This window comes from Artibeus jamaicensis, unplaced genomic scaffold (assembly GCF_021234435.1).
Source record: "Artibeus jamaicensis isolate MK-2021 breed Jamaican fruit bat unplaced genomic scaffold, CSHL_Jam_final contig_519, whole genome shotgun sequence".
In the NCBI taxonomy this organism is placed as follows: Eukaryota; Metazoa; Chordata; class Mammalia; order Chiroptera; family Phyllostomidae; genus Artibeus; species Artibeus jamaicensis.
The window spans coordinates 59,057,570-59,072,007 of NW_026521871.1; the positions used below are offsets into that span (position 1 = coordinate 59,057,570).

The window sequence follows — 14,438 nt, forward strand, 5'->3', positions numbered from 1 at the left end:
AGAGTGGGGCGCATTTGGGTCGAGTCCCTTCGGGGTTCTTAGGCTGTTACCTGGCAGCAGTGACAGGGGCCTGGGACCCAGATGGAGCTCAGGGCGGGAACCAGGAAATGGGAAAAAATCCACAAACGTGAAGCTTTCTGGAGGCAGGGACCCATCTCTCCGTGCGCTCAGAAACCAGAAGCTGGCCTGACACACAGGCGCTCAGTGTTTTCTCGAAGAAGGGAGGGCTTTCCGAGTGCCGTTGTCGGACACAAAACGGGCCAAGTGCCGGCTCTCCTACCAGCTCGTGTCCCCAGGAGGTTGCCCCTGGTGGCCCCTCGGGGAGAATGTGGACCAGATCGTCTCCAACTTAGCTCAACATTGAACACCTGGCGTCCTGGTCAGGAGGCCAGCTCTGTCTCAGTAAGTCTGGGGCAGAGCCCGAGATTCCATGTGTCCAACAGACTCCCAGGCAATGACAGTGGCGATGACGATGACGATGGTCCTCAGAGCACACTGTGTGTAAAGCGAGCAGAGGCTTCGGACAGAGTGCCGATGGACAATTCTCCCGTGTTTCATTTCCTTTTCAGAATTTCTGTAGTTCTCGGAGTTGGGGAAGAAGAAGATGAGGGGGGTTTAATACATACATATTATTAAAACTCTAAGGGCAGAATTAAAGTTAGAATAGAAGAAAATGACCCAAAGTATCCATGTCGATACAGACTTGCCTTGGGAAGGATCCTGAGAGTCGTTCTACACACAGAGCGGAACCCACAGCAGCCTCCGCCACGAGAAGGAGGTCACAGCTCTTTCTATTATTCTGTTTTTGTAATTTTCTTTTTAAATTCAGAAGAAAAGAGTTGGGTTTTTTTCTCTTAATTGTAACTTGGTCTCTTAGGAGAAATGCTGGGTTAGTAGACCTGGGCGACTTATATAAAGAAGAAAGACAAATCAGGGAATCCTTGACTTTGAAAAGGAGCAAATGCTAAAATACTTGTTGAACACCGAGAGTGAGCTTACGTGTTTGTGCATTTCCCAGAGTCCCCGTCATCACGGTCGCACCGCGCACTGTGTCAGACACGGAACACGCGCGGACATGCAGCCGAGTGCAGTGACGGACCTTTTCACGGCCAAAAAGGCCGAGTTTCCTGCATCCGCCCCTAACCCACTCTCCTTTCCGTCCATGAGAACTATTAAAATACCTTTAATTGAGGCGTATCACGTCAATACACGAAAACGTTTGTTTAGAGTAGTCCTAATGTGAGTATGTGTGTTTTTAAAACTTGATGTAAATGGTTTCAAACTGCATGTTTTATTTTGCAGTTTCATTAAGCATAGTTACTGAGACTTTTTCATGTTAATACAAGTTGCTACATTTCCACAGCTGTTTAATATTTCATTTAACTTCTGCACATTCACTTGGGGCTATGTTCACACTTCACCTCTCCATGTGCCTTCACGATACGCCATGTGTCCGGGTTAAATGTTCCCTGTGTTAATGACACACCTTCCGATGCCCCAGGACGTGACTCGGGCTAGAACCGACGTGGGTGTCGCTTCCGTTCGGGCAGGTTAATCCTCGTGGGGCCGTGGCCGACTCACCCAGCCGCCGGGCCGAGCGCCTCACCTGGGATGCGGGCTCGTGCCTCCCCTTTTCTCAGAGCTGCCATAAAGAGCAATGAAGGTGGCTGTCGTAACGTGCTCAAATTTGCGGAACGGGTAGCAGTGTGACTTTATTATTAGGACGAGGGCTTCCTAATGAGAATAATGGAATTATTAGGACGGGAGGTGGGTGGCTGGGCTGTGGCGTGGGTGTGTCTGGGGACGGTGGCCCATGGGTGGGTGTTTAACGAAGACGCCTACCTCCGCGTGTCCCGCAGACCCGCTGGTTCCAACTCCCGGGGCTCCTGTTAGAAAGCCCCCGTTGGAAGCCAGCTCCTTTGTCCTTTTATTCCTTTGCCTTCCCGTTGATGAGCGCGCCTCTGGGTGCCCCGCCTGGTCTGTCTCCAGCCCCCGGTGGCCACTGAGGTCCTTGACTCAGTGTCCTGTTCAGCAGGTAGCACGGAGATGGGCTGGAAGCGCCTCGGGCTGGTGTTCACCCAGACGATGGAAATAAACAGCTGAGCATGTTCCCCATTAATTTATTAAATGTGCCCCGTCCGTCAGGATAATTCACAGGAGCGGGCTCTCCGGTTCCAGGCCGGCGAGCGACCGCTGTGCCCGGGGAGGTAACTACCTCAACTTCCTGCCTCTCCCGCTGCCCCGGCCCAGTCCAGTGAACGAATGAATCCTTCCCGCCCCCTCAGGAAATCCTGAGCAGTCTTCAACTTCTTGCCACCACGCTGCTGCGGTTTCCCCTCCGCGTCACCTCTGGTTGCCGATGAACATCGTGGGTGCAGTCGGTCTTTGGCTGTGAAAGGATTCAGGGACGTGTTTGTTGCCTGCGGCGTCTGGGAGAGGTGAAGGGTACGGTGGGTGTTGGTGCCGATTTAAAGAAGCTCACCCTAAGGGGGACACTCCTTGACTCTTTCCCAGGTGGCAGCTGAACGGGAGTGACATCGACCTGCGTGAGGACTCCCGGTACCGCCTGAGTGGAGGGAGTCTCGTGCTGGTCGGCCCCCACCGGGGCCGGGACGCCGGCAGCTACCAGTGCTTCGCCACCAACTCGCTGGGCACCGTGGTCAGCAGAGAAGCCAGACTCCAGTTCGCCTGTAAGTGCGGGTTCCCCGGGTGTGGGTGGGACAGTGGGACTGCTCAGTGAAGGTCCCTGCAGTGTGCTGACCAGACCCCGTCCCCTGTCACCCACCTGAGGGGCCTCCCCTCTTGGCTGGGCAGCAGGGAGGGGACCTGTCGGCCCCCCCTGGCCACGCCCTGCCCGGGGCCTGGTGTCCTGGTGGCGGCCACCCAGGTCTGGCTGGGCGGGCACAGGGAGAGGGGAGGGCCGCTCAGTGTCTAGTGCAGGGAAGACGGTTCTGTGCAGCCTCCAAGGGCCTCGGGTGCCCATGCGGCGCGGCGGGACCGAGGGCAGGTCACGGTGTATCTTTAACAACAGCTGGGTTGGGATACACGCACACGGCAGCCAGCTCCCCAGACAGGGCGTCCCTGTGTGGTTTGTAGTGTGGCCACAGGGACATACAAGTTCGTCTGTGATTTTGCTCCATGGAGAAGTTCCCCGTCATCATCCCCAAAAGAAACTCTCCCCTGAGAGCCACCACTCCCGTCCCCCCGAGTCTCCCCCCTCGGCTCTGGGAAACCGCGGGCCTGCTCCCGTGCAGGGACTCGCTGAGAGTGGCCAGTGGTCCTTGGGGTGAGCCGTGCGGGGTCCCTGGGCCGACCAGTCGGGGTGTTTCTGAGATTCGCTCGGCGTGATGCCTCGGACACTCAGGTGTGTGTGACGCACATCAGCACCGCGTGCACTTTTACTGCTGAGCGACACTCCAGTCTGAGACAGGCTCCGTGTTGTCCCCGCGTCCACTGACGGCCCCTGGGTTGCGTTCCCTTTGGGCCCGACGGGTTCCGCTGCCGGAGGTGTGTGCGCGAGGGTCTGCGCAGGTGCGGCTGTTCACCCCGCCCGCGTCCACACCTGAGGCCGGGCTGGCGGGACGGTGTGACCCACACACAGCCTTCGGAGGGTGTGTTGCGCTCGCACGATGCCCTGCACACTCACGTCTGCTCCGGCGAGTCTGGGGGTCCCGCCTCTTCCAGCTCAGGGGATGTGCGCTGTTTCTCTTTTGGACCGTGACCGTCAGCGAGGGTGCTTCGGGAGATGTCAGTGGTCACGTGGACTTAGGGGAGTGACTGGCCAGTTTACGAGTGACACGGGCGTCTCCCCACCATGTATATTCTGATTCAGCAGGAGGCATCATAGTTGAGGGGCGGGCACGGGGGTTTGAGGCACATCCGATGCCTTATGCTTTTGAAGCAGAATTGAGTCGCAAAAATGATTCTAACGAGAAAATATTTATCCATGAGTTGGCCGCTTCTAAAATCACTCCACGGGCAGACTCCCCTCCCCTGCCGTGCCCATGTCTCAGGGCTTTTCCCTCTTGTTCAGCTGTCGGTGGTGACCTCCTGCAAGTCCCCAAAACCGTGCTGCGGGTCAGACACAAAGACTCTGAAAAGTGAAATCCTAGTTTTACCAGAGACCCCAGATCAACACATCCAGGGCGGGGGCAGATAACGTGTGAACCCACCAGTCCGTTTGAACCTCACCCCCAGGGGCCTCTGGACTCAATGCCACAGAAAGTGCTCGGCGCCGCCTGTGAATGACGGTGAATGAAAATAAATGAGTCAGTGGTGCCAGTTCTGGCCAAGCCGCTGGGTCAGACCACCAGCTCAGGGGATGGACGCTCAAGTTAATAAATAAAACCACAGAGATGCAATTAGCCCAAACCACGTTGTAATCACTCCAACGGCACAAATGGCCCATTTTCTTTGACTGAGTAAAATGGTGGAACAAAGAAGGACGGGGGGGGGGGGGGGGGAACAGGAGGGAGGGGGGGTATCAGGAGGGGGGGGAACAGGAGGGAGGGGGGAACAGGGGGGGTAACAGGAGGGAGGGGGAAAATCCATGAAATGAAACCCCTGCTGGACCAGGAGCTTGTGGGACCGCTGTTGCCACGGACGGGGCGGCCGATGACAGCAGAAATGTCCCCCTGCAGTTGTCCGTCTGCGTTGCCAGGTAGACATGGGGCCAGGATCTGCTTCCCAGGGACCAGCCGCCCCCCTCCCACCTCGGGCTCTCTCAAGTTCCATTCACGGCGGGTTCAGCGAGGGTGACCACCGGTCCCCTTGTGTCTGGGGCGTGCATTTACTCACGCCACTCGTGTTCAGAATGGTCTCGATGCCGAGTTAAATGGTCGATGACGAGAAAGCTCGCACCTCGCCCCGAAGGGGCTGCCGGCGGGAGCAGCCAGTAGCCCTTCCCAGCATGTGCCCAGCGTCAGGGGGCTGCCGGTCACCCCACAGAGTCCTTGGCGCGGGGACCTGTAGGAGTCGGTTGGGATCTTGGTATCGGGTACGGGCCGTGTTTCACCTGCAGAATTTAAAACATAAAAAGCCAATTTCCGGACACTGAGAGTTATTTCTCTGACCAAAGGACCTTGAACATTGTTGGGAAAATCAGAACAGGATTTGTGACCCAAATATAAGTAATTAGGACTTTCTCACAGTCCCTGACTGTGCTGTGGAGTTTTTCCTCCTTTAAAGTTTTTAATTGGTTGGATTCCTCTAATTTGCATGTTGTCATATATTAGCTACCTTCTGAGCTGTGCAAAATACTTCCTTAAGCAGTGGCATTAAAAATTTAATGAAGTTTGTGTGCCATCAGACTTTATAAATGCTCAGTGCCAAAGACGTCCTACTCTTAATGGCGATTGTGCATGCGGCACCCTCAGAAGGAGCCAAAGGGCACATTTTTCTTTGGCCTCATTATTCGGAAGAGGGTGGAAGGAATGGCCCATAACACGCCCCCCGCGGTACTGCAGATGATGTGGAAATCCGAGTGCGGGGCTTTTTGGTGGGGAGTTTGGGGGAGGGGCCCCTCATGAGGAGATCCAGTCTCGGAGAGGGCAGGCCCCAGGCCGCCGGCTCGGCGCTGCGGGTACAGCGTGAGCCCCGCCGGGCCCGTGACCTGTGATCCAAGGCTGTGACTCGTAGGCATAGTCCACCTTGGGTGTCGTGTGGGAAGTTACTTTCTAAAAATCTCCGCCTGTTTGGAGCCCACTCGGGTTTCAGGAGTGATCAGAACGCTCTGATCTTCTTCACACCGACAGTGGCCTTGTCTCTCCACCGAGGATGACTGTGTGATGCGGTTTATCATCGGTTTCTACAGAACATCGGGTTCTAATAATAAAATAAACCATTAGCTTCCGCAATATTGGCCTTATCCAAGAACATTATTCGATATGCTATTTTAATATTAAAATAAATTCCACCAGTAACAGAGTGTAGCATATCCGTGGAAGAAATTTTATCAGATTTGCGTTCATTGGTCTTCAGAACTATTTTCTTTGCTTTCTATGTGTCGCCTGTGGAAGTGGATTCATTTCCCTTGTGGGTCCTCATAAAAGTGGCCGTTTCCACATAAAAGGAGCGTGTTACGGCTGGATGAAATGAACGCGTGGTCCTCGGCCCCAACGGCAGTGGCCTTAGTCACAACAAGGAAAGCAGAGAAAGTTTGTGGTTTTTTATTTCATGGAAAATGCCAGTTTGCTGCACTGAAACTTCCGACCAGTTGTGGGCTTACTCGTGGAAAATCGCTGGACAACCCCACAGTCTCAGACAGTTGACTTTCCGCCCGACGCTGCGTGACGGTCGGTCCACTGCTGTCCCTGCAGCAGGGCCCCCGGTGGACGGACGAGCGGGCTCCCCTGCTCTGCTGCTTGTGTGCTCAAGCCAGCGTGAAGGCACCATGTTAGCCCCGTGCTCCGCTCTGAAAAAAACATGCCGCATTCACGTCTGTCCCCTCCTTCTGAGTGGCCCAGACCCCAGTTTTGTGACCGCAGTGCCTTTGAAGTGGGTGGGCCCGGGCAGGGAAGACAGTGTGGACTTGAAGTCAGGTCGTCCCTTCCGGCTGTCTTCAGCTGCTTTTCTGCAGCTGCTGGACTTCAGGTGGCGTGTGCTCTAGGCGCCGTGGAGAGTGGGCCTCCTCCCCTGCCTGGGTGCGGGCCTCCTGGCGGCCAGCCCTCTGCTCTCCCGCGGTGTGGCCAGGTGTGCTCCTGCCCAGCACCTGGCGGGTCCCATTCAGCCCCTACCGCAGAGTATTTGGTACCGGGACACAGGGCTCTGGTTTTCCCACATCTGTGAAGTGGTCCAGAGCCCAGACCTGAGGATTCGGAGTCCACCCCTCGGACCAGGGCATCAGGTCCCCCTGGAGACTTACTGCGGACGCTCATTCCCGGGCCCCACCTCCGACCTGGGGCAGCAGACCCAGGGGGACAGGGGCCCAGGAGCCAGCATTTCAGTGAGACTGCAGGAGTCCCGGTGCCCAGGGCTTCTGCCGGCCATGCAGGTCGTGCTTCAGGGAGGGAGTCTGTGTGCGTTCGCCGGGGTCTGTCTTTCTGAGCAAGCTTGCTTCCATTTCTCCTGCGGTCTGGTGACTGGGGCCTTCAGAGACTTTTAAACGGAATTTCAAAAACTGCACATTTAGAGTGTGTGGCCAGGAGCCTCCGAGCAGTCATGGGTGATGAGTGCCACCAGGGCCTGTGTGCAGAAATGTGCTGTGTGTGGCCCTCAGGTCACCCCCCCACCCCCCACGCCAGGATCTTTGCAGTGGGGGGTGGGGGTGGGGTCTTCACTGGTTCTTGCTTCCTGCTAATCATCACACCCCAAGTGGTTTTTATTCTTTTATTAAAAATGATGGCTGGTTTTCTTCTTAATTGCGCAAAGATGATTAAAGAGATTAGTGCTCTCGAGAAGTACATAAATAATTCAGATTCAAAGTCTTCACTGCAGTGGTGTGATTTACTTAAGACTCAGAACCTCATCTAAACGTAATTAGTGTGGTTTTCAGCCGTCCTCTCTCACTCTGCGGCCGTGGAACCGGCCCAGAGCAGGCCTGACGAGAGGCCACAGAGCCCCTATTAATTTCCTTGTGTGACACGTAGGTATTTATGAACCACGCTCCGTGGCTGCTGGAGAGACTGGGATCAGCTCACAGAAGGAAATCAGTGTGAGAGAGGACGCACGCAGGTGAAGATACGAGGGGACCCTTTGCCAGGATTAGAGGCGGGTGGGGGGTCGTAACTCTGACGGCCGGGAGCTGCCCGGGGAGGAGGCCCACAGGTCCACCAGTTCCCACCTTGCAGGAAGGACACCTGTCCAGCTGTCAGACGGGCTGGCCCTGACAGCTGGACGGGCACTGTTTGCTCAGCCTTCTGGCGTCTCTGGGCCACACCGGACAAAGAAGAGCCGTCTTGGGCCGACCGTTAAACACACACAGACACTCACGGAAACTGATCAGCCAAAAAAAGGTTTTAAGTACATTTACCGTTTTGTGTCGGGCCACATTTATAGCCATCCTGGACCGCACACGGGCCACAAGCTGGACACCCCGGGTTTGACGGAAAACGGGGGGCGCTTTGCAGAAGATGCGGGACGCTGTCTGAAGGGCTTCCTACCCCGTGTGCCTTTCGGTGCCTTAGAGTTTAACGAGGAACCTTGGTGAGGGCTCTGTGGGCACCGATGGCAGGGACCGCGTGCTGGGGGTTCAACGATGGGGGTGTTTCCACGGCAACGAGCAGGCCGCCATGATATTTACATCCAGCCATCACTGTGCTCCGGTGCGTCGTAGGGTACGGTTCTAAAGTGACACAGTGATACACACCTTCCCTTCTTCTTTAATTGCTTTACGCTGGGCTGATTTTCCCCTCCGTTCAATGTTCTTAAAGACGCTGTAAAAACTTACAGGCAGTCACTACTGCAAGTGCGACTTCTCGTTACTCTCCGTTAGTCGTGGGTTGCACACTTCTGTCCATTTAATTAACTTTTAAAGTGAGTGGACGTGACGCAGCAGGTCTGACCGGCGCCGGGTGGAGGGGCAGACGCAGGGGCCCCTTTAAATCCCTGTTACGTTCCGAGGGGGCTTTCCCTCCACTGCCTCTGCCTCGTGAGCTCGCAGTTAGTGGTCGAAGGGCCCTGTGGCAGGATGAACACACTGTGCGGGGCCGCGGCCTCGGCTCCCGTCCGCCTCCTCCACCCACCCACCGCAGCCAGGGCTTCGTCGTTTGTGTGGGTGTGCGGTGTGGGCGTGGCATCTGCTTGTACGGCTTCCTCGTCACCTGTGTGCCCAGGACACAGGGATGAAGCGGAAACTGGACTCTCTCTCCTGAAGCGCACTTTCTGGCCAGGGTGGGGCTGGACAGGCCCTCAGCAAATTCACACAGCCAGCGACACTGAGTGATGACCTTGAAGAATCCGAAAGCCGCCTTAGATTGCCGGCAGCGATGCCTCAGCGGAGAGCACGCACACCTGAACACGCGTCCCCGTGTGCATTCCAGAGCCGGCGGGACCCACGTCAGGCCCGGGTTCCTGGGCAGGCGGGGCCTGCTCGTGGGGGAGACGTGGGCCCTGAACCCTCGGTGAAGGGCAGGCGGAGGCGACTTTCAGAGGCCGGGACGCCTTCTCCCGGCCCAGCCTGGAGTGATGGACAGAATGACCGCAACTACCTGAAGTGTGAGCTTCAAACTGAGCAAACACCTTGGGTTTCAATTTGCGAAGGCAGAGCTTCTGAAGATTGAAAAGGCGGGAGAGAAGCTTCCACTTCAGTTTGGAGGCGGTGCCCCTCTTTTTCTCTGAGCTGGAGATCGGGGGGCGAGGGCACCCCTCGGCTCTGACAGTTAGTTGGCGGCGGGACTTTCGCCCGAGCCCGGGCTTGCCCGTGTAGAACCTGGGGACAGTAAGAGTACATGTCGCCTGCCTCACAGATTCATTTGAAAATCGGTTAAGAGATGTGTATCGTTAGAGGTTCATGCTGTGAACACAGACTCACGGACTCGCAGAACAGACTGACAGCTGTCAGAGGGGAGGGGTTGGGGCGGTGACAGGGACGAAGGGATTAAATGGAGAAAAAATGAGATTCTCGGACTCAGAGAGCAGACCAAGGGTGGCGTTTCCTGGAAGGAAAGGGGGTGCAGGTTGGGAGGCAGACGAGGTGGGGGCCCAGCGGGGATGGAAGGAGACCTGACTCGGGGGGCGGATGAGAACACAATCCAGGGACCACCTGTTACAGAGCCGCACCCCTGAAACCTGTGTGACCTTGCCAACCACGGTCAGCCCAATGCAGTCAATAAAAATGAAAGGAACGTCTTCGTCTAACTTGAAATCAGGTATTCTTTCAGCCAATTCATAAGTCATCCTGATGTCTCTTACTTAGATAAAAACTTTCAGGATGAAGTGGTCACATAATTAATGAAAAAATAAAGCTAATTAGCTTCGCCCCACGGAACAAGGGGGCTCTTCACCCAGGGGTCCCCTCACCCTTCGGCAGACGGCCGTGGGGGGGGGGGCACCAGAAAACGAACGGCGTCTCCGTAGAGAGGGTGGGGCCTCGCTCTTTGCTGTCTGTCCTCTGGTGCCCGGAGAGCCGGTGCCTTGCTGACGCGTTTGCCCTTCCCAGGCTCCTGCGCTGGGTGGCCGGGCCCCGTCCGCCGCTGTAACAGAAACTCGGGCTCCGTGGGTGTGAGTCTCTACGGTGTTGCTGAATTTCTAGGACCCTGATAAAGAAATCAGAATCTTACTTTTCCTTCTCAAAACAGACCTTCTCCTGAGACTCCTAAGAAGGGATTTCAAACACTCTCGTACAGAAGAAAGGCGTGTCTCTGTGCGGACATTTAAATGTTGTGGTTCTTTCTGAAATTCTGTCCTGTTGTGTTTCCCAATCAGATCTGGAAAATTTTAAAACCCAGATGAGAAGCACAGTGTCCGTGCGTGAAGGCCAGGGAGTCGTCCTGCTCTGCGGCCCCCCGCCGCACTCCGGAGGTAAGACAAGCCCCTTCCTGCTTTGTGTCTTTATTGATGGCGTTTCTGGGCTGCGGCTGCGTCTGTCGGTGGCCCCGGGCCGAGGGGCTCTGCCCGCGAGGTGGCGGGTGAAAAGCTCCGAGAAAGGTGGTCCCACCGGAGTCGGTTGTTAACACAGCCTACCGGTTCCGGTAGCAGGTCCCCAAGGTGGGTGAGCTCACATCTTTTTCAGCCGCCGCAGGGCACTGGGTTCGGCTCTGGCCTTGTTGGTGGTCGTCGATTCTGGGGTGGCCGACGGGGCATGTGCCGGGGTCTTGCAGTGTGTGTGCACTCGGTGTGTGTGGGTGTCTGTATCCACATGGAGATATCTACATGCATGTGTACACGTAGATACCTACATATATATAGATACGCACGCACGTTCTCACAGAAGCGTGTTAATGTTGGACATCTTGGTTTTTGAAGAATATACATGAATCAGTACGTGTGTATATTCACAGCATTTGTATCTGGGTGCTGGCATTGCGGATTTTTATCCTGCATTGGTACAAACTGAAATACTGCTAGACAGTCTAGCGCCGTAACTGGCCCTCGCTCAAACTGCGTGAAACATCTCCTCTTGGTGAAGTGAATGTCGAACTTCCTTTTGTTCTTCAGCACAAAAATCGGACATGTTCTTCCAGTGTCGACCTGGGCAGTGGTCCAGGGAGGTGGCTGCAGGGGACCCCGAGATGCGGGAACTGTGCCCACAAGCCGCTCAGCCCCTGGCTCGACCTGCCCCGACCATTCGAGACGCTGGCAGCGGCCCGGGCTGCGTGGCTGAGAGCAGGCGCCGCGTGCTTGATGCCAGAGAAGGAAGCCTGCTTCACGGTTGGGGGCTCCTGGGAGTTTTCCCAGACTATTCCCTGTCCCTGCAGAGCAGCCCCGTGGTTCTCCAGGACCAGAGCGACTCACTGCTCCTGGAAATGGGTTGGGACCTGGGAGCTGAGGAGACAGGAACAGGAAGTGCATGGACTGTGGCTTCATCATCAGCCCCGTTACCGAGCGTGTGCGAAGCTGGGCGCCGTGATCACCCCGAGAAATGCAAATGTGCACAAGAAAAGCTGCCCTCCTGTAAATAAGGTTGCCCAGCTGCTGCCCGGGCCCTTCCTGACGAGCACTAATGAGACGTTAATGAGACAGTAATGGCTTAGACAGTTGCTACCAGGAAGTCACAGGTTCAGCGAACCGTCCCTGCTCGTGGGATCAAAGTTGGTTTTGTTGGAAGGTGACTGACAGGTTCTGCTCCCCCAGTGTCTCTCCAGCACACGCGATCGGCCTCCGTCCTGCAGGCCCGGCCCCCCCAGGTTGGGAAGCACGGCCCTGGGCCCCGCCGCCCGTTCACTGCACCGTCTCGGGGTGCGCGGAAGCCTGGGAGGCGCCCCAGAGCAGGGACCTGGGGCCGAGCCTGCCTGCGGACCGGCGCCCGAGGGGGGCCCGCCGGCCCCTGAAGCAGAAGCCGTGGGACGCACGCCCTCCGTCTCAACATCTCCCTCCCTTCCTTCCCCAAGACCAACACCTGAAAGAGTTGCCCCAGCTTGGGGGGAACCCGAAGCAGAGGTGCCCTGAGGGTGTTCTGGGAAGACTCGTCCAGGCTCCGGGCCCTTCGAGGAGCCGACGAGACTGTTACTTGGCGTCTCTGGTTGTGATCGGGACTCAGTGTGGGAATTTCCCCAAATAACCAGTCCGCCATCCTGGCTTTCTCCAGAGTGCTCGGGTGTGGGAACTTTGGACTGTAAATGTTGGCTGCGCCCCCTCCCTCCCGTCTCCCTCCCTCTCTCACACTCTCCCTTCTTTCTGCCCATCCGTCTGTCCATCTGTCCACTTGGTTATTTGCTGGTGCATTCATCTGATACCCACCGGTGCGGTGAACACGGCCCGTCACATAATGACCTCAGCCTGGAGCAGAGCAGACTGACGGCATGTTGCTGGTGAACTTGAAGGGAATGTGTTTGCAGGGATATTTGTTGACCCCCCGCCAAGCCGCCACTCCCGGGCGGCACCACCGAGCCGACCTGCAGGAAACAGCAACCGCTGGGTGCTGGTCCGTGGGCTGCGGAGCCCCCAGGACTCGGACAGGCCGGTTTGCGGTGGCAGCTCACCCTGTAGCAGCACAAGGGGACCATTTCTGGCCAGACCCCGGGCCGGGGCCCACCACACCAGGGACGGCACTGCTCCCGCTCCATATCGACCAGCTAAGACTCGAGCAGCCAGGCCACATGTCCACTGGTCAGACGTGAGCGTCACCCAGAGGGGCGCAGGCCACTCGGGCCCCGCGGGTGACTGCCACAGAGAAAGCAGCTCTGTGGGTTTGCAAGGAAGCCAGAAATTTCCCAAAGTGGTTGAACAGCCTGGGCCAGACAGCCCAGGGCCGAGCTCCCCCGGCCTGCGGCCCGCAGTGGGGTCCTTCTTCAAGGTCACTCAGTGCGAACTGTCTGAGGCCTCGTTTATGCAACAGAATGAGGGGGGCAGGGCTGGGAGACGGTTAAAGCAGGGCGCAGCCTTTAAAACTCACTCTTATTCGATGCAGAAGTGCATAAATTGCTTCCAAACGAGACTAATTACACCGCTAATTAAGGGCCCGGGAGGCTGCAGTATTGGGGGCAGCGCGCGTTCCCCCCGGAAATGGCTCTGCAGACCCGGTTTGTGTTCTCGTTCTGAAGCGGCAGCGACGCGTTCCCCGCTTCTAGTCCCGTTCACGCCTCTGTGCTGTTTAACAAGTTGTTCGTGACCCCAAATCCGGATCAATCTGTCAGCTAAACAGAACAAAGCCAGGGGGGGCTCCCATTTGTGATTCCGCTCTAGGTGAGAACAAACTCAGTCTCTTTTTTAAAGACGGAATGTAATTTCACTGGGAAGAGGCTCGTTTGGGTGGTCAGCCGTGTTCACTGCGACCCCGTTCTGGGAAGGAGCGCCATGTGTCCAGGGAAACATGGGGGCCCCACAGAAACATGTATGGCCTCCCCCGTGTCCAGCCAGGGTTCTTGTTCTTCCTGCTGATGTTTCTATGAACCTAGAAGTTCAAGGACCTTTTCTCCCACCTTCTCACACAGTCTTAGTGCTTGTCTTATGTGGGAATATGCTGTTTTGCCGCCCACTCTTGTTAGTTATTTTTTTAACCCTCACCTGAGAATTTGTTTATTGATTTTTTGGGGGGAGAGAGCGCACAAAACATCTACTGGCTGCCTCCCCTGTGTGCCCTGCTGGGATTGAACCCACGACCTTACAGATGACGCTCTAACTAATGGAGCCACCCGGCCAGGGCAGTCTTGCTACGTTCCTGTCTCCTGGTTGACCTTACGGAACGTGCCGGAACTCTGCCCGCCCCTGAGCCACCCCCCAGAGCCGAGCCTTCCTGCACCCGCCTCACCCGGAGGCCCTACTGCAGTGCAAGCAGGAAGGAAAATGCCGGGTGTCCGTGTGGGTCTCCACCTCCGTCAGCGTGCATCGGACTCAGAGACCCCCGTGTGACACAGGGCCGCGTTTGTCACCGTGCAAAATGCAAGGCACTTACAGGGAAACACAGTTTCCAGCCTGCTGGGGAAGCAGAAAAGCGTTACCTGGTCACTTCCCGGAGCTTCGACCAGGACAACACTAATTTCACATTTTCCCTGAGAGGACGGTTCCCTGTGACGTCGCCCACACTCGCTCCTCACCCAGCAGCCCCAAGGGAGGGGCACACCTGTGGGGACGCCCAGCTCCATCCCCCAGATGTTCTCGTACCCTCTGCCTGGCACCTGCTGGGTGGAAGTTCTCAGGGGCACAGCTGAGGGTACAGACCTTCGGTCCCCACTGCTCTGCAGGGAGTGCGGGTCAGCTCTCACCCATGTGAAGTGGCCAAGTCCACAGGAATTTCCTTATAAAGTGGGCACCGTGCTGACCGAGGGGACAGGAGAGGGCGGCAGAGGGGAGGAGGGGCAATACGCCCAACTTTATCCGGGAGCAGGAGAGTCGTCTCCTGA

The 14,438-nt window shown here is 56.7% G+C and overlaps 1 protein-coding gene across 1 annotated transcript in view; it reads left to right on the forward strand.

The window, feature by feature from the left end:
• LOC119036657 (contactin-3-like) overlaps nt 1–14,438 on the forward strand; it is an 82,112-nt gene that overhangs the window by 17,896 nt on the left and 49,778 nt on the right. Inside the window, exons 3-4 of the mRNA XM_053669292.1 lie at nt 2,515–2,690; nt 10,363–10,458. Of these exons, the coding sequence (XP_053525267.1) occupies nt 2,515–2,690; nt 10,363–10,458 (272 nt within the window). The remainder of the gene's footprint in view (nt 1–2,514; nt 2,691–10,362; nt 10,459–14,438) is intronic.